This window comes from Phocoena phocoena, chromosome 8, assembly GCF_963924675.1.
Source record: "Phocoena phocoena chromosome 8, mPhoPho1.1, whole genome shotgun sequence".
NCBI lineage: Eukaryota > Metazoa > Chordata > Mammalia > Artiodactyla > Phocoenidae > Phocoena > Phocoena phocoena.
This window is the reverse complement of record NC_089226.1, coordinates 25,432,542-25,456,534: the sequence shown is the minus strand read 5'-3', so window position 1 is coordinate 25,456,534 and position 23,993 is coordinate 25,432,542. Positions and strand designations below refer to the sequence as shown.

General features: G+C 36.7%; 1 protein-coding gene across 1 annotated transcript in view; it reads right to left on the bottom strand.

Annotated features, from left to right (window-relative positions):
- Window positions 1-4,313: 4,313 nt before the first annotated feature.
- Window positions 4,314-23,993, bottom strand: part of ALKBH8 (alkB homolog 8, tRNA methyltransferase) — a 65,993-nt gene continuing 46,313 nt past the window's right edge. Inside the window, exons 8-11 of the mRNA XM_065882843.1 lie at window positions 20,445-20,596; window positions 17,368-17,624; window positions 5,874-6,023; window positions 4,314-4,871 (exon numbers count right to left, since the gene is read on the bottom strand). Of these exons, the coding sequence (XP_065738915.1) occupies window positions 4,314-4,871; window positions 5,874-6,023; window positions 17,368-17,624; window positions 20,445-20,596 (1,117 nt within the window). The remainder of the gene's footprint in view (window positions 4,872-5,873; window positions 6,024-17,367; window positions 17,625-20,444; window positions 20,597-23,993) is intronic.

Below are 23,993 nucleotides of genomic sequence, written 5' to 3'. Positions count from 1 at the left end.
GAAGTCCTTTCACACCGCAGGAAAGGCCTTGTTTCCCTTAGAGAAAATGGAAGCTTTTCTTACACGCTAGTAGGAGTAGGTTTCATACAGATTGTTTATGGAGGGTGTGGAACTTGTATCCGGGATTTGGAGCAGCTGCTGAAATGTTTGGGAGACCTGCAAAGCTAGTTTTCCCACCTGTCCTTGCAAGCTGCGGTGGAGCTCTCTTCCATGGCCAAAGAAACTGGGGGCGGGAGGCATTTGCACTCTACAGAGAGTCTTGTTTCTCATTCTGTAAATGTATATGTTTCTCACTAGGTAGATGAAAAAACTTTGAAGCAAAGGGGATGGAACTCAACCCAGGTGGCTGAAGCAGGCAGTGTTTGATTTCCTAGACTAGGAACTCTTTTGTTTGTATAGACTACCTTGAATCTTCCTGTATGCAGTAGCTCATGGAGAAGATAATGGGATCAAGGTGAAGATAATGGGATCAAGGCTTCTTCAACCACCGGACAATGAAGAGTTCCTTAGAGTAACCAGAAGATCTTGTTACAAAGCTACCAAGCACAAAGTTTTTCTAACAATTTTATACCTTGTGGTTTACCTATGTGTATCCAGCACTTACTATTCTTAAAGGATGTTGATCTCCACTTACTGTGCTCTCTCCAATTGAAAACAGAATCCTTTCACTGGGCATAGGTAAACATGATTTTCATAGAAGGAGAATACAGCCAATTTTTTCCTAACATAAGAAATAAGTACTGTGCACTTTGTTCTTTCATTGAGTATAAGATATATTTGAAGTGTGGTGTATGTATAATAATATAGTTTTTCAGAGATCCGTACAACTGCTCTTTCTCGAGGTACTTTAAAACCGTGTCAAGCTTCGAGTTCTAAAGGTAAGAGTGAAGGCTTTTAATACTGTAAGAAAATGCTAGCTTCCCAGATAGAAAATATATTCGTTTCTTATAAGCTAGATGAACAAAGTTTTATACAGATTGTTCTTTCAGTGTATGGAACTTGTACACAGGATTTGGAGTAGCTAGTGAAATGTTTGAGATACCTGCCAACCTACCCTTTCTAGTGTGGAGACGTATAAATGTCAATCACTGGCCAGGCTGGTGGAAATCTGACCATGGCTTCTGTGACTGTCTGCGGTCCCCAGCAGGGGTCTTAATTTTTTTCTAATAGAATTTTGAAAAACTATCTATACTCTCCATCATTTAAAAAGCTATATCTAAATTTTCACCTTAATTTTAAAGAGTTTTCTTATGTAAATACAAATATTGAAAATAAATTACCTTATTCTTTAAACATAAAATAAGAAAATCATCTATTTCATCTAGATGTTAAAATTTATTAGTATGTGTTAAACTTCAAATTGTGATGTAAAGTCCTAGAATGTATATCAGAAATAAAACTACTTTTTACCCTGCAATTCTTTCTTCCCATATCATGAACCTTACAAACTCATCTATAGTGAACAATTATCATCTTATTCAGAAATTCCACAACAAAATAATCAGTGTCTCATCTAAGACTGATTTTTGATGACTACTGTTTTGAAAGCTTAATGCTGAAGATTAGCATCACTAACATATAGTAACAAGATATATAATTGCCTGCACAGCCATTGTTCACACGAGTTTTTTTCTTTAGGTAGTCTAAAGCATTACTACTACAAAGCAATGCATGCTGACAGTATTAAGAATAAACCATAATTCAAGAAGAGTCATATACCAAAATGTTCATTGCAGCTCTATTTACAATAGCCAGGACATGGAAGCAACCTAAGTGTCCATCAACAGATGAATGGATAAAGATGATGTGGCACATATATACAATGGAATATTTCTCAGCCATAAAAAGAAACGAAATTGAGTTATTTGTAGTGAGGTGGATGGACCTAGAGTCTGTCATACAGAGTGAAGTAAGTCAGAAAGAGAAAAAGAGGGCTTCCCTGGTGGCGCAGTGGATGAGTCCGCCTGCTGATGCAGGGGACACGGGTTTGTGCCCTGGTCCGGGAAGATCCCACATGCCGTGGAGCGGCTAGGCCCGTGAGCCATGGCTGCTGAGCCTGTGTGTCCAGAACCTGTGCTCCGCAACGGGAGAGGCCACAACAGTGAGAGGCCTGCGTACCGCAAAAAAAAAAAAAAAAAAGAGAGAGAGAAATACTGTATGCTAACACATATACATGGAATCTAAGAAAAAAAAAAAGGTCATGAAGAATCTAGGGGCAAGACGGGAATAAAGATACAGACCTACTAGAGAATGGACTTGAGGATATGGGGAGGGGGAAGGGTAAGCTGGGACAAAGTGAGAGAGTGGCATGGACATATATACGCTACCAAATGTAAAATAGATAGCTAGTGGGAAGCAGCTGCATAGCACAGGGAGACCAGCTCGGTGCTTTGTGACCACCTAGAGGGGTGGGATAGGGAGGGAGACGCAGGAGATATGGGAACATATGTATATGTATAACTGATTCACTTTGTTATAAAGCAGAAACTAACACACCATTGTAAAGCAATTATACCCCAATAAAGATGTTAAAAAAAAAAAAACACCAAAATGTTTTCCCTTCTGCATGATAATTTGACCTCTGTGCCTCCTGGAAGCTTGACATAAGGTATGTTAACTGGGTAACTATGGCATATATGTAGGTAAAACATAATCCCTGATTGCACTGGACTGGAACAAACTATGAAAGAACTAGAAATACCCAATAATGACACCATAGCTTTGGCTATCAGGGCATAATTAGGTCTAACTGACAATTCTTAAGTTTTGCTATTTAAATAAAGGAGTTATTATTCCCTCGTGGTGCAGTGGTTAAGAATCTGCCTGCCAATGCAGGGGACATGGGTTCGAGACCTGGTCCGGGAAGATCCCACATGCTGCGGAGCAACTAAGCCCTTTCACCACAACTACTGAGCCTGCGCTCTAGAGCCCGCGAGCCACAACTACTGAAGCCTGTGCACCTAGAGCCCGTGCTCTACAACAAGAGAAGCCACCGCAATGAGAAGCCCGTGTACTGCAATAAAGAGTAGCCCCTGGGACTTCCCTGGTGGTCCAGTGGGTAAGAATGCAAGCTCCCAATGCAGGGGGCTTGGGTTCAATCCCTGGTCGGGGAACTAGATCCCGCACGCACGCAGCAACTAAGACCTGGTGCAGCCTAAATAAATAAATAAATATTAAAAAAAAAAAAAAAAAAAAAAAAAGAGTAGCCCCTGCTCTCAGCAACTAGAGAAAACCGGCATGCAGCAGCGAAGACCCAATGCAGCCAAAAATTAAATAAATGAATAAATAAATTTATAAAAAACAATTTAAAGAAAAAAGAGCATATTTGCAGGGACTTCCTTGGCAGTCCAGTGGTTAAGGGGGCGAGGATTTGATCCCTGGTCGGGGAACTAAGATCCTACATGCCGCTCAGCCAAAAAAAAAGCATATTTGGGTTGCCTTTAGCATCCAGATCAATGCATTAGGAATACCAATTAACTCTTGGTAGTAACTATAGTCAGGATTAGTAGTTATTTCAGCCCTTTAAAAATAACCTTTTGTTCTCACGTGAAACCCCCTCCTGTTTTTATTTTTTTCCACAGCATTTATCACCCGTATCTGTTTGCTTATTGTCTGTCTTTCCTTCTAGAATGTAAGCTCCATGAGGGCATGGACTTTGTTTTTTTCTTGTTCACTGTTCCCCTTCCAGAGCTTAAAATAGTAACTGGTACAGAGTAGAGGTTTAATAAGTAATTACTGGATGAAAGTTCCTATATTAATATATGGGTACTATCCAATTGACTAAGATTTTACTGAGTACCTACTATGTGTCAAGCCCTGTGCTAGTAAGGTGTAGTGACAGAGTGGTTATCATCTATGATTTTACAGAGCTAACAATCACAGATAAAACTTCAGACAATTTTCTACTGAACAGGAATATTTTCTTTATTATTGATAAAATGTTATGTGATTACTTCACTAAGATTCTATACGATTTAGTTCATTTAGTAACACTTTATAACAAAAGTTTATCTTTAAAATGCTGTGCTCTTAGCCTAGGATCCCAAATATTTCACAAACTACTTCAATCACTTTAAAAAACCATCCCTGTTACTCCCTATAGGAGAAGCCTACATTTATGGATTAAATGATGTCAGCAATAGTAGAAGATCGAATATTTCCTAACTAATCTCTACTTACAATTTCTCTCAGGCACTCTCCTTTGATACTTTTCCACACGGTTTCTCTTTAACTAATAATACAGGTAATTTAATCTCCTTTTTTTTAAAAAAAAGCTGAGCATTTATTCACTGTATATATGTTCATAGAGATGATCAGACCTTTTGAAGAATCACACACCAGTTCCCCTGATCATAGTAGCTTTGCAGTATGCTGATATTACTCAAAGTCTGGCAGGCAGCTTCCATTTCTCCCTCACAGAATACATGGTAGTAACGATGAAACACAGGACCTGGGTCATGGGATCCTAATGGTCCAAATGGCTCAATAGACTTGCCCTTACCAGGATTTTCCTTAAGGTGCCAGGGAACCAGTAAGTCTTGAGAATGAAAAGAAGTCCTATTAGTGTGAATAGGCAACTTGGAATTAGTAACTTTCCTTGAATTATATCCTCTATCCTGAAAGTCATTAATGGAGGGAACAGAAGGTGCTGAATCTTGATTGCCCACATCAGGCATCTGCTTCACAAGCAACTCTTGCACTGATGTATCATTGCTGATTTCCTCTTTCTTTTCTTGGCTAATTCTGTTTTCTCTAAGATACTTGGACTTATTATTATTATATTCTTGTTCCATTGCCCAAACATAGATGAGTGCCTTCCCACCAGGTCTTAGGAGTCGAACAAGTTCTTGGAGAGCTGCCACTCTACGCTCCTAGTTAAAACAAAAAAACAACAAACAAAAAACCATATTGCCATTTATCAACGAGAAAGAGATACAGAGAGGAAACAGGAAAATATAACTGACTATAGGACTATTTTCAATTAAGATGGACAGTACAGAAAATCAAACATGAAACAAATCTTATAGTTTAAAAAAAGGGGGAAAAAAGGAGAATTTTGCTCTGCAATTGAGAAGGAAAAAAAAGTGTTGATAAAAGGGGAAAACTTTTTTTTTCTTTCTGATAATAATACAGAGGCATAGAGGCTTTTCTGCTTTGTTTGAAATTCAGTTGAGATCATAAGATATATTGAAACTGCCAGGAATTCCAGCACAAAGGGATCTATAATGTTATTGCTTAGATTGGGGGAAACGAGTAACACCTAGGAATAATAAGATTTTTTCCCTATAAGAAAAATATAAAATATTAAATTCACTTATTTTAAAATTAGAAGCAGAGTGACTAATTAAAAGCATCAGCGTACTACTACCATATAAATACCTGAGTTTTGAAAAAAAGAACAGGAAAAGAAGAAAAATAGAATGGGAAGAACATGAGACTCAGATGTCAGGAATGAGAGTGAGAGCCGAGAAAGCAAGATGGGAAACGGAAATAAAGAAGAAGCTCAGAGGCTGAGGAGACAGAAAGAATACTCAAGAGGCTTAGAGCTGATGATCTCTTAAAGTCTCTTACAGCTAAATTCTGCGACTCTGTGGGTTTGAGGAAGACATTTAAAGATGAGTAAGACTCAGGTAGGAAAAAGGCAGAAATGTGCAGCAATAAATGCATAGTCTCATCAGACCTCTGTTTAAGTAATCACAGCTCCCATGTAACTCATCTCCATTCCACAGGTTTTCTTTAAAAACTGCAGTAAACTGACAACAAAAGAGAATGGAAAGAAAGGAAAAGCTAAAATGGGGTCCAAATCAGTAAAATCCATGAACATTTCCTGCCACTTAGTTACAAGTTCTTGGAGCAAGAAAGACAATACTTACTGCTGTAGCAAAATGGTGAATAACAGCAATGGAGATGCAAGCATCACAAGACCCACTGCGGATTGGTACTGCCAAAGCATCACAGACAAAGGCCTGATAATGCTTCTCTCTACAAATGTCCACAAGGTTTTGGCTACGATCACAGCCAATCTATAACAGATAAAGAATTTCAGAACAACTTGTTTAAACTTGTTTAAATGTCATAAAGTTATTAGACAGACTTCATATTCATTGTCTAAGACCATGATATTATAGGTTCTTACAACCAGTACAAAGTCAGCTTATATAATTTACAGGGCAGCATTTATTACCTTAACAGGTATCAAACAATTCAAATTAGTGAATGGAAACAAAATAACTAGAATAAAAATAACATTGGTGGAAATGGGAGGTCCTAATTGGCATCTAATTAATCATAACCCAGAATCTTGATCTTTTTGTAATATCACACTTTATTTTATTTTATATCTTATCGTATCTTATATTCTGCACCACACGGCATGTGGGATCTTAGTTCCCTGACCAGGGATCAAACCCACACCCCCTGCAGTGGAAGTGCACAGTCTTAACCACTGGACCACCAGGGAAGTCCAATATCACACATTTTAAAATGGAAATTATCGCATAAACATAGACATTTAGTCTTTTGGGGGAAGCTACAAATAAAGAGGTTCTAAGGTATCTCTTATTAGTATATAAACTATTCAGTAATGACCCAGATATCAGGAGGATGGCTTATTTTTTTTCCTTCTTCTTTATACTTTTCAATATGTATTACTTGCACCATCATAAAATAAAATCTTCCCAAATAAAGTTAAATAATTTATTTCAATTTTTAAAGCCATTGAGTCTTGTTCTGCTAAATACCTGAATTCAAAATTTGTAAAATGCTATTGAATTAAACCTTTTGGCATAACCAAACCATTCTATGGGAATGACAACACTGAAGGCAGCTGGCAGCATCCTTTCATCTCCCCAAGCAGCTGAGGTCTAACATGCCTTATGCATATGTCTGGTTCTTTGGCAAGTATTTGTGGGCTAGGACTGCCTATATTCTCTCTAGTTTTGTTGTTGTTTTTGTACACAGTTTTGCTGTTTAGTTCTAAAAATACCATATATATAGAGAGAAACAAAGACAGAGACAAAGAGAGAGCACACACAAGCACGTGCAATGTGCACATATAAATTGAGGGAGGAATAGGAGGAGCTTAAAGAATGTTAAATCACTAATAATTATCTCCAGATATTTCTTCTTAACCCAATCTCTACAAGAGAGAAAAGATATGTATAAGTAGATTTCATCTAACAGAAGTAGCCACCTCGGTTCATTTGAATTTTTGCTATAAGTAAGCATTGATCATTGCTAAGGGATCAGGTTTCCCTCAGTCCATCTGAGAATAAAGATATGAATCTTCATGTCAAAACAATTCTTATTAAGTCACACTGCCATGCCAGTCATACCTAATATCAATTTTCTCAGTTTCTAATAAATATTAAATAGCTTCAGTATTCCAGCCCACAGCTGCATTAATATCTGAGGTATAATAAAAGGTACCAAGCTAGAGGTAAAGTATAGCAATATCATTTTGATATAATTTTAAGATGGAAAAGTACTAAGGGCCCATTAATAACAACAGTGGCACAATTCCCACTTAATTGCGCCCTTTACCTGTATAAGATATATAACTGGCTATTACTCTTATTTATTTTCTTCCATATCTTATGCCAATAGTCACAATATCAAGATGACAGTACCACTCAAACAATATGCATATTATATTTTGGTCTTTGCCAGGTTTTATTACAATAAAATTCAGTTCATGGAAACAGAAGTTTCAAGTATGCCCAACTATTACCTTGCTAAAAGTCAACAAGAAGAAATCCAATGTGCCTATCCCCAGAGATAGAGCTTGACAGTTACTCAGAGGAGGAAAGTTATTATCTGAGGATCACAGATAAAACAGAACAAGGAGAAGAGCAACCGAACAAAAACTAGAGAAAATTTCCTTCTTCTTCCTGCCAGACTCTTACAATTATTTGTACAGAGCACTCCTTTTCACCAACAAATGAAATCAGGGGCAATTTTAGTCATAAAGTACCAGGTCTAATGTAGTCCTGACTCATGCCTGGCTCAGTACTTTCACCTTTCACTTATTTTGCCTGAGTCTTCCAAATACTATAGTCAAATCAACAGTATTTTCTTCTCTTCCCTTTCTATTTTTAAATTCCATTAAGTTTTTATACCAAGGATAGTACCAGATATTTGAAATTCTCCCTAATAATGCTACATAATGTCAAAAACAGGACAGAAAATAGCTTATGTATAAATACTCATTAATGGTAAGGGACTCATGTAAAGCTACATATTTCTGTATGTGGGATGGAGATGAATGACAATAAAAACACATATTGGTTGGGCTTAAAATGTATACTTTATACTTCTATATAATTTTTAAAGTCTTCAACATAATATTAAATATGAAATTCTGGAAGTACTGGTAAAAATGAAAAAGTATCCAACTTAGTAAACTAAACAAGGTTTAACTTTTCTTCTATTAAAGTATCAAAAATATTTTAAAACCAAAGTATACCACAGTGATAGCACTGTGATACAACTTCCTGTCATAAAGTGTTGTTGACAGTACAAATTGGCTAGACCAATTTTAAAAAGCAATTTGGCAAACCATTTATTTTTTTTTTGCAGTACGCAGGCCTCTCACTGTTATGGCCTCTCCCGTTGCGGAGCACAGGCTCCAGACGCGTAGGCTCAGCAGCCATGGCTCACGGGCCTAGTCGCTCCGCGGCATGTGGGATCTTCCCGGACCGGGGCACGAACCCATGTCCCGTGCATCAGCAGGCGGACTCTCACCCGCTGTGCCACCAGGGAAGCCCTAGCAAACCATTTTTTAAGAAAGATAAAAATGTTCACAATTTTTCATCCAATAATCATTCTTCAAAAAATTTATCCTAAGAAAATAATCCAAAATATGGAAAAAGGTAAACAGGCTAATGAAATTGCCTTTAATGAATACCCACCATATGTTAAAGCAGATTATTTACATTAATGTACTTAACTCTTGACAGTGGTGGAGACAAGATGGTGGAGTATAAGGACTTGAGCTCACCTCCTCTCACAAAAACACTAAAGTCCTCTCAAGAAAACATCAAAATCGCAACTAACTGCTGAACAAAAATCAACAAAAAGGATATTCTACATCCAAGGACAAAGAAGAAGCCACAACAAGACAGTAGGAGGGGCGCATTTGCAGCACAATCAAACCCCATTCCTGCGGATGGGTGACCCACAAACTGGAAAATTCATCACAAAGGTTCTCCCGTGGGAGTGAGAGTTCTGAGCCCCATGTCAGGCTCCTCAGTCTAAGGGCCTGGTATTGGAAGGAGGAACCCCCAGAGCATTTGGCTTTGAAGGCCAGCAGGGTTTGATTGCAGGAACTCCACAGGACTGGGGGAAACAGAAACTCCACTCTCGGAGGGTGCACACAAAGTTTCATGCACACCGAGACCCAGGGACTCGGTGACTTCATAGGAGCTTGGCCAGAACTACCTGCTGGTCTTGGAAGGTATCCTGGAGGGGTGGGGTGGGGTAGTGGCTGTGGCTCACTGTGGGAATAAAAACACTGGTGGCAGAGGTAGAGGTAACAGGGAGTACTCATTGGTGTGAGATCTCCTGGAGGCCGCCATTTTGATACCAAGACCTGGCACCACCCAACAGCCCTGTAGGCTCCAGTGCTGGGATGCCTCAGGCCAAACAACCAACAGGGAGGGGACACAGCCCCACCCATCAGCAGACAGCCTGCCAAAACTCTTCCTGAGCACACAGCCACCTCTAAACACATCCTTGACATGGCCCTGCCCACCAGAGGGACAAGGCCCAGCTCCACCCACCAGTGGGCAGGCACCAGTCCTGCTGACCAGGAAGCCTGTACAACCCTCTAGACTAGCCTCACCCACCTATAATCCTGCGGCCTGCAGCCTACAATCTACAATCCTGCAGCCTGTAGAACAGAAACTGCAAACACAGAAAGTGAGACAAAGTGAGATGACAGAGAAATATGTTCAACACAAAGGAACAAGATAAAACCCTAGAAGAATAACTAAGTCAAGTGGAGATAGGCAATCAACCTGGAAAAGAATTCAGAGTAATGATAGTAAAGATGATCCAAAATCTGGGGAAAAGAATGGAGGCACAGACTGAGAAGATACTAGAAATATTCAACAAAGATATAAAGAACAAACAGAGGTGAACAATACGATAAGTAAAATGAAAAATACACTAGAAGGAATCGATAGCAGAATAAATGAGGCAGAAGAACAGATAAGCGACTGGAAAGACAGAATGGTGGAATCACTGCTATGGAACAGAATAAAGAAAAAAGAATGAAAAGAAATGAGGACAATGTAAGAGACCTCTGGGACAACATTAAATGTACCAACATTTGCATTATAGGGGCTCCAGAAGGAGAAGAGAGAGAGAAAGGACCTGACAAAATTATGGAAGAGATAATAGCTGAAAACTTCCCTGACATGGGAAAGGAAAACATCACCCAAGTACAGGAAGTGCAGAGTCCCATACAGGATAAACCCAAGAAGGAACATGCTGAGACACATATTAATCTACTTGACAAAAATTCAAGACAAAGAGAAAATATTAAAAGCAACAATGGAAAAGCAAAAAATAACATACAAGGGAATCCACATAAAGTTACAGATGATTTTTCAGCAGAAACTCTGCAAGCCAGAAAGGAGTGGCACAATGTATTTAAAGTGATGAAAGGGAAAAACCTACAAACAAGAATATTCTACCCATCAAGGCCCCCGTTCAGACTTGACAGAGAAATCAAAAGCTTACAGACAAGCAAAAGCTAAGAGAATTCAGCACCACCAGACCAGTTTTACAACAAATGCTAAAGGAACATCTCTAGGCAGAAAAGAAAAGGCCACAATTAAAAACAAAATTACAAATGGGAAAGCTCACCGGTAAAGGCAAACATACAATAAAGGTAGGAAATCATCCACACGCAAATATGATATCAAAAACCAGCAACTGTGAGGAGAGTACAAATGCAGGATATTGGAAATGCATTGGAAATTAAGAGACCATCAACTTAAAATAATCTTGTATATATACATATAGACTGCTATATCAAAATCTCAAAGTAACCACAAGCCAAAAGGCTACAATACACACACACACACACAAAAGAAAAAGCAATCCAAACACAACACTAAAGACAGTCATCAAATCACAAAAGAGAACAAAAGAAGAAGGGAAGGTTCTTGAAAATATAAACAAAATTGATAAACCTTTATCCAGACTCATCAAGAAAAAAAGGAGAGGACTCAAATCAATAAAATTAGAAATGAAAAAGAAGTTACAACTGACACCACAGAAATACAAAGGATCAAAAGAGACTACTACAAGCAACTATATGCCAATAAAATGGACGACTTAGAAGAAATGGACGAATTCTTTAAAAGGTACAATCTCCCAAGACTGAATCAGGAAGAAATAGAAAATATGAACAGACCAATGACAAGTAATGAAATTGAAACTATGATTAAAAGCTCCCAAAAAACAAAAGTCCAGGACCAGATGGCTTCACAGGCGAATTCTATCAAACATTTAGAGAAGAGTTAACACCTATGCTTCTGAAACTATTTCCAAACACTGCAGAGGAAGGAACATACCCAACCTCATTCTATGAGGTCACAATCACCCTGACACCAAAACCACACAAAGATACCGCAAAAAAAAGAAACTTACAGGCCAATATCACTGCTGAACATAAACGCAGAAATCCTCAACAAAATACTAGCAATCAAAATTCAACAACACAGTAAAAGGATCAAATACCATGTTCAAGTGGGATTTATCCCAGGAATGCAAGGATTTTTCAATATCCGCAAATGAATCAGTGTGATACACCGTACCAACAAATTGAAGAATAAAAACCATATGATAATCTCAACAGATGCAGAAAAAACTTTCAACAAAACTCAACACCCATTTATGATAAAAACTCTCAAGAAAGTAGGCATAGAGGGAACTTACCTCAACATAACAGAGGCCATATATGACAAACCCACAGCCAACATCATTCTCAATGGTGAAAGACTGAAACCATTTCCTCTAAGATCAGCAACAAGGAAAGGTTATCCACTCTCACCACTATTATTTAACATAGTTTTGGAAGTTTTAGCCACAGCAATCAGAGAAGAAAAAGAAATAAAAGGAATCCAAATCAGAAAAGAAAAAGTAAAGCTGTCACTGTTTGCAGATGACATGATACTATACATAGAGAATCCTAAAGATGCTACCAGAAAACTAATAATGAATTTGGTAAAGTAGCAGGATACAAAATTAATGCACAGAGATCTCTTGAATTCCTATACACTAATGATGAAAAATCTGAAAGAGAAATTAAGGGAACACTCCCATTTACCATTGCAACAAAAAGAATAAAATACCTAGGAATAAACCTACCTAAGGAGACAAAGATCTGTATGCAGAAAACTGTAAGACATTGGTGAAATAAATTAAAGATGATACAGAGAGATATACCATGTTCTTGGATGGGAAGAATCAACACTATGAAAATGACTATACTACCCAAAACAATATACAGATTCAATGCAATCCCTATCAAACTACCAATGGCATTTTTCACAGAATGAGAACAAAAAATTTCAAAATTTAGGGCTTCCCTGGTGGCACAGTGGTTGAGAGTCCACCTGCTGATGCAGGGGACACGGGTTCATGCCCCGGTCTGGGAAGATCCCACATGCCGCGGAGCGGCTGGGCCCATGAGCCATGGCCACTAAGCCTGCACATCCGGAGCCTGTGCTTCACAACGGGAGAGGCCACTATAGTGAGAGGCCCAGGTACTGCAAAAAAAAAAAAAAAAAAATTTCAAAATTTGTATGGAAACACAAAAGACCCCAATAGCCAAAGCAATCTTGAGAAAGAAAAACGGAAATGGAGGAATCAGGCTCCCTGACTTCAGACTATACTACAAAGCTACAATAATCAAGACAGTATGGTAATGGCACAAAAACAGAAATACAGATCAATGGAACAGGATAGAAAACCCAGAGATAAACCCATTTACATATGGTCACCTTAACTTTGATAAAGGAGGCAAGAATATACAATGGAGAAAAGACAGCCACTTCATCAAGTGGTGCTGGGAAAACTGGACAGCTACATATAAAAGAATGCAATTAGAACTCTTCCTAACAGCATACACAAAAATAAACTTAAAATGGATTAAGGACCTAAATGTAAGATAAAACTCTTAAAAGAAAAGATAGGAAGAACACATTTTGACATAAATCACAGCAAGATCGTTTTTGACACACCTCCTAGAGAAATGGAAATAAAAACAAAAATAAACCAATGGGACCTAATGAAACTTAAAAGCTTTTGCACAGCAAAGGAAAACATAAACAAGACGAAAAGATAACCCTCAGAATGGGAGAAAATATTTGCAAAGGAAGCAACTGATAAAGGATTTATCATAAATGGGTGTTGAATTTTGTCAAAAGCTTTTTCTTTACCTATTGAGATGATTATATGGTTTTTCTCCTTCAATTTGTTAATACGGTTTATCACATTGATTGATTTGTATTTACTGAAGTATCCTGGCATTCCTGGGATAAGCCCCACTTGACTATGGTGTATGATCCTTTTAATGTGCTGTTAGATTCTGTTTGCTAGTATTTTGTTGAGGAATTTTGCATCTATGTTCATCAGTGATATTGGCCTGTAGTTTTCTTTCTTTGTGACATCTTTGTCTGCTTTTGTTATCAGGTTGATGGTGGCCTCTCAGAATGAGTTTGGGAGTGTTCCTCCCTCTGCTATATTTTGGAAGAGTTTGAGAAGAATAGGTGTTAGCTCTTCTCTAAATGTTTGATAGAATTCGTCTGTGAAGCCTTCTGGTCCTCGACTTTTGTTTGTTGGAAGATTTTTAATCACAGTCTCAATTTCAGTGCTTGTGATTGGTCTATTTGTATTTTCTATTCCTTCCTGGTTCAGTCTCAGAAGGCTGTGCTTTTCTAAGACTTTGTCCATTTCTTTCAGGTTGTCCATTTTATTGGCATACAGTTGCTTGTAAGTAATCTCTCATGATCCTTTTTATTTCTGCAGTGTCAGGTGTTACTTCTTTTTCATTTCTAATTCTGTTGATTTGAGTCTTTTCCCTTTTTTTCTTGATGAGTCTGTCTAATGGTTTATCAATTTTGTTTATCTTCTCAAAGAACCAGTTTTTAATTTTATTAATTTTTGCTATTTTTTCCTTCATTTCTTTTTCATTTATTTCTAATCTGTTCTTTATGATTTCTTTCTTTCTGCAAACTTTGGGTTTTTTTTCTTCTCTCTCTAATTGTTTTAGGTGTAAGGTTAGATTATTTATTTGAGATGTTTCTTGTTTCCTGAGGTAGGATTGTATTGCTATAAACTTCCCTCTTAGAACTGCTTTTGCTGCATCCCATAGGTTTTGGGTTGTCGTGTTTTCATTGTCACTTGTTTCTTTTTTGATTTCCTCTTTGATTTCTTCAGTGATCTCTTGGTTATTTAGTAGTGTATTGTTTAGCCTCCATGTGTTTGTATTTTCTACAGATTTTTTCCTAATCTAGTCTCATAGAGTTGTGGTTGGAAAAGATACTTGATATAATTTCAGTTTTCTTAAATTTACCAAGGCTTGATTTGTGACTCAAGATATGATCTATCCTGTTGAATGTTTCATGAGCGCTTGAGAAGAAAGTGTATTCTGTTGTTTTTGGATGGAATGTCCTATAAATATTAATTAAGTCCATCTTGTTTAATGTATCATTTAAAGCTCATTTCCTTATTTATTTTCATTTTGGATGATCTGTCCATTGGTGAAAGTGGGGTGTTAAAGTCCCCTACTATGATTGTGTTACTGTCGATTTCCCCTTTTATGGCTGTTAGCATTTGTCATGTTGTGAGGTGCTCCTATGTTGGGAGCATATTTACAATTGTTATATCTTCTTGGATTGATCCCTTAATCATTATGTAGTGTCCTTCTTTGTCTCTTGTAATAGTCTTTATTTTAAAGTCTCTTTTGTCTGATATGAGAATTGCTACTCCAGCTTTCTTTTGATTTATGTTTGCATGGAATATCTTGTGCCATCCCCTCACTTTCAGTCTTTATGTGTCCCTAGGTCTGAAGTGGGTCTCTTATAGACAGCATATATATACAGGTCTTGTTTTTAAGTTAAGTATTTATCTAAGAAACACATTCAGACTGAAGGTACTCTAAAATCAATGCACAGAACATCATGTAGTGAATAAGCTAGCCCAAGCTCTGGGTATGCACATCTCATCTATTATTGGTACAATTATAAAGGCAATAAGTTTCTTGAAGGTATAAAATCTTTCTTATAAAATTTAACTCTGAAAATAAAGCCAACAGCTAATGCTGATGCTAGGAATTATGGAGTCTAAATAAGAAATGTTTCTTAGCTAGAATATAGAAATTTTGAGTTAAAGAGCAGAAGAACAAGCTCATGCATAACTCAGATCAGATAAGAACAGATTCACCACATTTACTTCTAAGAGAAATGAATAGTTGTTTATAAAACTATTTCCATGAGAGCCCCAGCTAGTATTTTTAAAATATACTTTGTAAAGGAAATTATATAAAATAGTGATACTAATAAGTTTTTAAATTCTGAGACTATCTTAGATATACATTTGAATACCCAGAATGAATGTCTCAGGTCACATCCTCTCATGAATGTCAAGAAATGCACATATTTTCATGCTCAAAGATGGCTGTTCAAAATACACTCAAGTATCATTGCTCCATCCAGGTTGGAGCCTCAGCAGCTTAAAAAAGTAGTTTTCTCTTTTACCATACATAATTCCATTTCTTGTATAATGAAAACCATAACTCCAACCCAGACAAGTAGTTTTCATTCATTCATTGAACCACACCTACTGAGCCTTCCCTAGAGGTCAGACTATGGCAGTAGGTTCCAGAAAGAGCAGACAGGAAAGAACACATGCAGACTGCCACTGATAAAATGAATGTAGATTATGGAGAGTGAGTACACTTATGATTTTCTATTTCTTCTGAATATATTCCTTCTTGAATCAGCTTCAGGTTTTTGGTTCAGTTTATCAAGAAATCATTTTTCTTAACTGTAACAGGATAATATTATCATATGACTAAGTCAGTGTGTTTGACTTCAACCTAGTTTCACTGTCACAATTGATACCTGACTAGACATAGCCACAGGTTATCATCAAGAAAGTGTAAAAGCAGAGCTTCCTGAGAAACATTTTTGGACAGTACCTTAAGATTAAAACATCAGAAGATATACTTTGTTTTAAGCTGTGGTTAGAGTTGTGACAAATCTAAAACCTATTTCCTCTTCAACATGAACAAACTTAATTCACTCGACCTTATTCTTACTAAAATTTAATTGTAAACATGATGACAATATATGAATACTTGTCTTCTCTTGATGAAAAGCGATTCTTTTATCTGCCTCTTAATGCACAAAGTCTACCTTTCCTCAATTGCAGTAGTGCTGTTCTTTCTTCATGTAGGTGTACAATATCTAGGATGAGGTAAAAATAAAGATTACAAGCAATCTGATATACTACAACAGCCCATGAAAGTAGACTGCTCTCATTCTCCTTACATACTCCCCTTACTCTAGTCCTTCCTCCCCTAATCTTGAGAAAGGGAAGCTCCAGTCCTCACAGAGCAGTGTTGACATGAGTACTTACAACAATGCACTAATGCAGGGAGAACTTCCTACTTCTTAGCACAGCAGAGAAAAAAGTGATCCATTAGAAAAGGAAATTATAACAACTGAAAACAGAAACTTTGGCATCAGAGAGAAGTGGGTTCAAGTCCTAGGTCTAGCACTATAACCTTGGTCAAATTTTTAATCTACTTGAGATTTAATATTCTCAACAGTAAGACAACAATAAATACTAACCTTTTTTTTTTGCTATTATGAGTAAAAGAACACTAGATTTGGAGTCATAAGGCAAGGGTTCAAGTTCCAGTTATATCCTCTAATAATATAACACCAAGGAAGTAATATAACCTCTGTGAGCCTCAGTTTCTTCATTTATAAAAGATGGACGAAAATATCTGCTTTATACTTCTCATACTTACAAGAAACTAGGAAAGAAAATGGTTTCTATAAAAATCCTTTATAACCTGTAAAGAGTTTTATAAATATAAGATAGTTTTACTGATAAAATAATCTTAGAAAGCAAAATTTGAAGGGACCAAAAAAAAAAAAACCTGCAAATAATGGCATGCCCATAAATTTCTAGAGGAATAAAAAAGAATGGGAGTGTTCATTAATTTTCAACCTGTTGGTTACAATTTTCTGCAGTGACCTAAAAACACAGCATTATATCATGATGAAGGTGATAATAACCCTTACAAATAAAGCAAAAAGAAAGCCAGAAGCAACAATTACTTGCCATATATAACTCCTTATTGATGCCAAGATATTTTCCATTTCCACATCCAATATCAACAACTAATGAACCACTTGGCAAAGCTTTCAAAAACTCCACGATGTGTGGCCAAGGGGTATGTCTCGTGCTGCTAAAGTGTCTAGCAATTTCTTCATAAACTTGATGGACATATTCTTGCTCCAGTTGTGAGGCTTCTTTATCACTCTCTGGAAATGATGTGGAAGTCTCCTTCATCTGGCTGTCACAGACCAAAGGGTAACCTAATGAATAAAAGAAAGCAATATAAACCATTTACTTATTTGTTTGTTTTTTTAATTTATTTTTTGGCCGCACCACGTGGCACGTGGGAGCTTAGTTCCCCGACCTGGGATTGAATCCACGCTCCCTGCATTGGAAGCACAGAGTCTTAACCACGGGACCACCAGGGAAGTCGCTAAACCATTATTTTTATCCAAATGATTCATAAGGTATGATTGTTTTCTCAAAAGAAAAAGCAAATCAATCCACGTTTGATGACTAGGGTTAAATAGGCTCTGATTTATCAGTTAAAAAAAAGTAGTTCTTACTTAGCAAGCCCAATTATGTATGTGAGGGGTCTAATATAAGAAGGGGTAAATCCATTTGAAACAAAATATGACTGTAATTCTGCATGCCTTATAATGCAGATGCCTATTTCATCTTGGGATTAAGGGTCCTCTTATTCAGGAAAGCATCTTGATGGGCCTGGTGTAACCAGAAGAAATTTAGCAATTAACAGGATTTAGGGTTTTTGTCTTGGTAGGAGTTCTGGGGACCCTAGGACTCTCAGAAGAACCAGACCTAGAAACAAAGTGTGATTTGGTAATAATCACAAGATTTAATGAATACTGTTTGAAGTGGTTTACATATATTGTCTCAATCCTCACAGTAACACTACGAATAGGTATTATTACATTCATTTTACAGATGACGAAACTGACTCACGGAATATTAAATAATGATCCCAACGTGACAAAGATGTTAAGTCATAGAGTCAAGATTTGAACCCAGGCAGTGGAGACTCCAGAATCCACATTCTCAATGACTACACTGTGTTGCCTCCTTCAATAGAATGAGCAAATCCTAAGGAGAACACCAGCAAGTAGAGGAGATGACAGAGGAAATTTAGGATACAATGTCTCAAATTAATTTTGAAGTGTTCCCTGTTCTCTGCAATAACGTCTAATATTCATTTCGAGTCCTTGTCTTTTCTTGGCTATGCTATAATTTCCCTTTGTCTTCAGCCAGTCTGTAGCACACAACATCTTTTTATGGGTAGTATACTAGAGAATAAAGAAAGAAGTAGTGTTCCCAGAGAAACCACAGACAAGACTTAGCAATAATTAGAAAGCATGTGGCAGCAAAGAATTGATGGCTTCAGGAATTTTCCCTAAATATAACTAGAAGATTCCAAACTTTGAATGGGAGTGGAACTATCTAGTCCCTACTAATGTGTAAAGTGAAGCTCTAAATACTATATGTAGACATTTAAGAAAAGGGTAGCCCCAGAAAGCTTGAGAGCTCTAAAACATACATGTGGAAACAGATGGGTTACATTATGTTAGTTACATCAGAATTACAATTACACTACAATATACATTACAATTATCTTAAGCTGGTCTTGCTAAAAATTTTATTCTCTTGGAAATTATGAACATCTCAGTTATGTAAAAGGAGGATCACTTAAATCCACAAATTTTGACCAAAAGTATCCAAAAGATGGCCTTGATCTTTTAAAAAAATCTGTAAACCGAATAATCAGAGCTTCTTATAGCAACCCTTAATGTCCATAACAAAAAAACATTTGCATAAGAAAACCAACTTGTCTCTTCTACTAAATTTCAAATTCCTTGAGAACAAGAGCCATGCTTTATTTTTCTATACCTTGTAAAGCTACTGGCAGTGTTAGACGTTCATCAAATACTAAATAAATATTTTTCAATTGATAAAAAAATTTTGTTTTTAAGTCCTCAGTGACACTTTTAGCAAAAGAAACAAAAACCTGTTAAAACCTATTTTAAGCTTCACTAACATGAAGTTATCAAATATGAAGAGTACAAGTTTCCTAACAGAATAATATCTTATACATATAATAAAGATTTTTAATTTAAAATGTTTTTAAGATGACTAAATCCAAAAGCTCCTGCTGAGATACCACCCATAACTGAAACCACCAGGATGTAAAAAGCTCATAACATCACTGTTATTGTAAAATATTATTTATAAAACACAAGGGGTATTTATTTGAGTCCAAGAAATACAGGTCATGATGCACTTATACAGACAATTCAGAACAGCATCCTCGGCAAGTTTTTGAGCACTCCTTTCCCAACTGACTAAAACAAACACTGTTTATCCCCCTAAAGTTATCCACTTACTATAGAACAGTTTGTCATCTCCAACTTCCCTGTTAAGTTAATGAGAAGTAATTGAGAAATGTGACAAGCTGTTTCCAAAAAAACTTATTCTTGTACAAGTGATATTTTATTTTATTTATTTATTTTTTTCCCCACCGTGCAGGGATCTTTTTTTTTTTTTTTTTTTGCGGTACGCGGGCCTCTCACTGTTGTGGCCTCTCCTGTTGTAGAACACAGGCTCCGGACGCGCAGGCTCAGTGGCCATGGCTCACGGGTCCAGCCGCTCTGCAGCATGTGGGATCTTCCCGGACCGGGGCACGAACCCATGTCCCCTGCATTGGCAGGCAGACTCTCAACCACTGCGCCACCAGGGAAGCCCCTACAAGTGATATTTTAATGCCCCCAAACTGTAGTATTCTTAACCATGACTATAATAAATAAAATATTCATTTAGAATCCAACTATGCTCAAGTACTATGTTTGAGGAAAATAAAGATGAGTAAGATGCAGTCCCTGCCCTCAAGGACTATAAACCTAACCACGGGAGTGGTTAAGAAAAGTATATGTAAGTACAATACAAGGCAGAACACAGGAAATGCCATTAGAGGAGTTAAGACAAAGCTCTTCTCAGTTCTTATGGGACTTTAAAAGATTTTCATAGTAGATTTACTCCATTTTACAGGAGAACCAAAATTATATACTTACTACAATTACAAGGTGTTTGCCTCACTTTCCTAAAGGTAAATGATGTCCGTATTCCCCTCTTGCTTAAAGTTAAGTCTTCAACATCTCCGGTGATAATTCCACTTTTGTGACCCCTGGACGCTTGAACAGTATCAAATTTTCTGGGTGTGATTCTAAAAACAACAGTCAAATTAGTTTATTTAACACTGTATTCAGAAAAATATTTCATGTCCTTTAAAAATATTAAGCGAATAGAGTAAATCTAGAAGAATTTATTGCAAATATCTATTGGATTCCCTGAATTGCTAAGCATTATGGAAAAAAATCAAAGAAATAGAAGTCTTTGTCTCTTAGGAAATTAGCTCCAGGGTAATCATTTACAGCTAACAAACTATGCAAGGGGGAAAAGTAGAAAAATAACAAATGCTTAATTAATACCAATGCCAAGGAAGAAAAAACACGAAACAGATGGGACAAAGAGGAAACAAATAGATAGTAAAGTTAAATCCAATTATCAGTAATGTTAAATGTAAAAGGACTTTAAATCCAATTAAAGAACAAAGAATTTCAGACTGGATGTTTTTAAAAATCCAACTATGTGCTGATTACAAGAGACACACCTTATAAATAAGGACAGAGAATGGTTGAAAATGATAGAAAAAATAGATACAACATACAAAAAACAAATATTTTGCATATACCTAGCAAAACCAAAAGAAATGTGGTATAGCTATACTAATCAGACAAAGTAGACTTTAAGGCAATAAGTGTTAATAGAGATAAAAAGGAACATTTCATAATGATAACAGGGTCAATCCAACAGAAAAATATTATGTAAAAACCCTATATATTTGTATGCACCTAATAGCACAGCCTCAAAATATATAAAGCAAAAAGTGAAAACAAAATCTAAAAGGAGAAATAGACAAATACATAATTATCACTGGAATTTCTAATATATCTTTCTTAGTAAGTGAAATCTAGCTGCAAGTCAAGGACATCATCAGAAAACAACAGATAATGGAACAAAAAAGTATATGATTAACAGATAAAATAAGTAAAACAAAGATTGAAAACTAAAGAGAGAAAAGTACAAGCCATTGTAGATTATAAGAAAGTTTAAAGGGAATCTTGGAAGATCGATCAAATTTTTGAACGGGAAAAAGGAATCATTTAGTAAGAAAATATGGCCTTTTCAAAGTTAAATTTATAGAGTGAAATGCACATATCTTAAGTGTACAGTTCAATGAATTTTGACAAATGCACACAACCATGTATCCACCATCCCAATCAAGACAATTACCCAAGGAAATTCCCTCGTGCCCTTTTCCAGTCAGTCTTCCCCGCCCCCCTGAAAGCAACCACTGTTCTGATTTCTATCTGTATAATTTTGCCTGTTCTTGAATTTCATATATAGTTGGCACTATTTTGTATCTGGCTTTGTCCACTGAACATAATTTTGAGATTTAGCCATGTAGCTGTGTGCTTCAGCAGTTCACTGTTTTTCTTTAATCACTGAGTAAAATTTCATTATATGAACATGCCATAATTTATCCTAAATCTCCTGTTTATTGATATTTGGCATTCTTAGTTTTGGACTATTACAAATAAAGCTTATACACATCTTTTTCAGATATATACTTTTATTACTCTTGGGAAAATACCTAAGACTGAAATTGGTGGGTCATAGTGTAAGAAACTACCAGTTTTCTAAGATGGTTGCACATAATTTTACACTCCCACCAGCAACATATGAGAGTTTCAGGCTGCTTGACATTCTCACCAACACTTGGTATTGTCTAAGTTTTAAATATTAGCCATTTTAGCATGTAGCAAGTGATATGAACTTTCAGTTATAATTTGTATTTCTCTGATGACTAATGATATTGTTTCTTTTCATGTGCTTTTTAGCCATTCATAGATCCTTCTGGTAAAGGATCTGTTCAAATCTTATACCCAGTCTTTTATTAGATATATGTATTGTGGATACTTTTTCCCCCATGTATAGCCTGGCTTTTCATTTTCTTAATGCTGTCTTCTGATAAGCAGAAGTTTTAAATTTTGATGCAGTTATTTTGTCTTCTTTTTCTTTTACAGTGTTCTGAAACCTTTCTAAAAAAAACTTTGCCTACCCCAGAGCTGCAAAAGTATCCTCTTGTATTTTCTTCTAGATCTCCTAGTTTTTGTTTTTACATTTAGATTTATGATCTATCCCATATTAATTTTTGTGAATGGTGTGAGGTATATCAAGGCTCATTTTATTTCCACATAGAGCTCTGATTGTCCCAGCACCATCTGTTGAAAATTTTCCTTTCCACAATGAATTGTGTTGCCATCTTTGTCAAAAATCAACGGACACCATATCTATGAATATATTCTGTCCCACTGGTCTATTTGTCTATCTGTACAACAATACTACACTCTTTTGATTAGGTAGCTTTATATATAGTAAATCTTAAACGTCAGGTAGAATAAATCTTGCAACATTGTTGTTATGTTCAAGATTGTTTGGATTATTCTTTTTTTTTTTGCAGTATGTGGGTCTCTCACTGTTGTGGCCTCTCCCGTTGTGGAGCACAGGCTCCAGACGCGCAGGCTCAGAGGCCATGGCTCATGGGCCTAGCCGCTCCACAGCATGTGGCATCTTCCCGGACCGGGACACGAACCCATGTCCCCTGCATTGGCAGGCGGACTCTCAACCACTGCGCCACCAGGGAAGCCCTGGATTATTCTTGATCACTCACGTTTCCTGGTAAATTTTAGAATCTGCTTATCAATTTCTACAAAAAAAGTCTTTTAAGATTCTGATTGGAATTACACTAAATCATTAGATCAATTTGGGAATAACTGATACCTTAACAATATTAAGTTCCCTACCCATGATTATGTCATCTCTATTTCTTCATTTATTTTGCTCTGTAATTTCTCTTACCAATGTTTCATGATTTTTAGAGTATACGTGTTGTATATCTTTTGTTAAATTTATTTCTGAGACTTAAATCTTCTAAAGCCAAGTTGTCTGCTTGACCCACTCTACCAAGGTTATCTGCCTATAGAAGTGGGTTTCATACTCACAGGGAATGTGCCAGGCCTGAAAGATCTCAGCAAATTTTTAAAAAGCATAATTTTATACTACAGTTGTTGATACTGCTTTATCAAGAATCAGATATGTTGACTACACACCTAGAAAAATATCAACCATATAATTAAAGTACAAACCATGTCTACCAGACAGCCCACAGTCGTCTGCCCACCACAACTTGAGGAACCATGCAGTCCACATAGAGGGCACCCCTAGAGCATATAGATCTGGTGTCCAGAGGGCAGTGTGCTGCTGGGCCCCATAGGACACTTCCTAGGTAAGATCACGTCTCTGAGATTGAGAAATATAACCCAACAAATACATAGAAATAAAAGCAGCAAATTAGGCAAAATGAGGTGACAGAGGAATATGTTCCAAATGAAAGAACAAGATAAAAACCCCAGAAGAAGAACTAAGTAAAGTGGAGATAAGCAATCTGCCCAACAGAGAGTTCAAGGTAGTGATTGTAAAGTTCATCAAAGAACTCA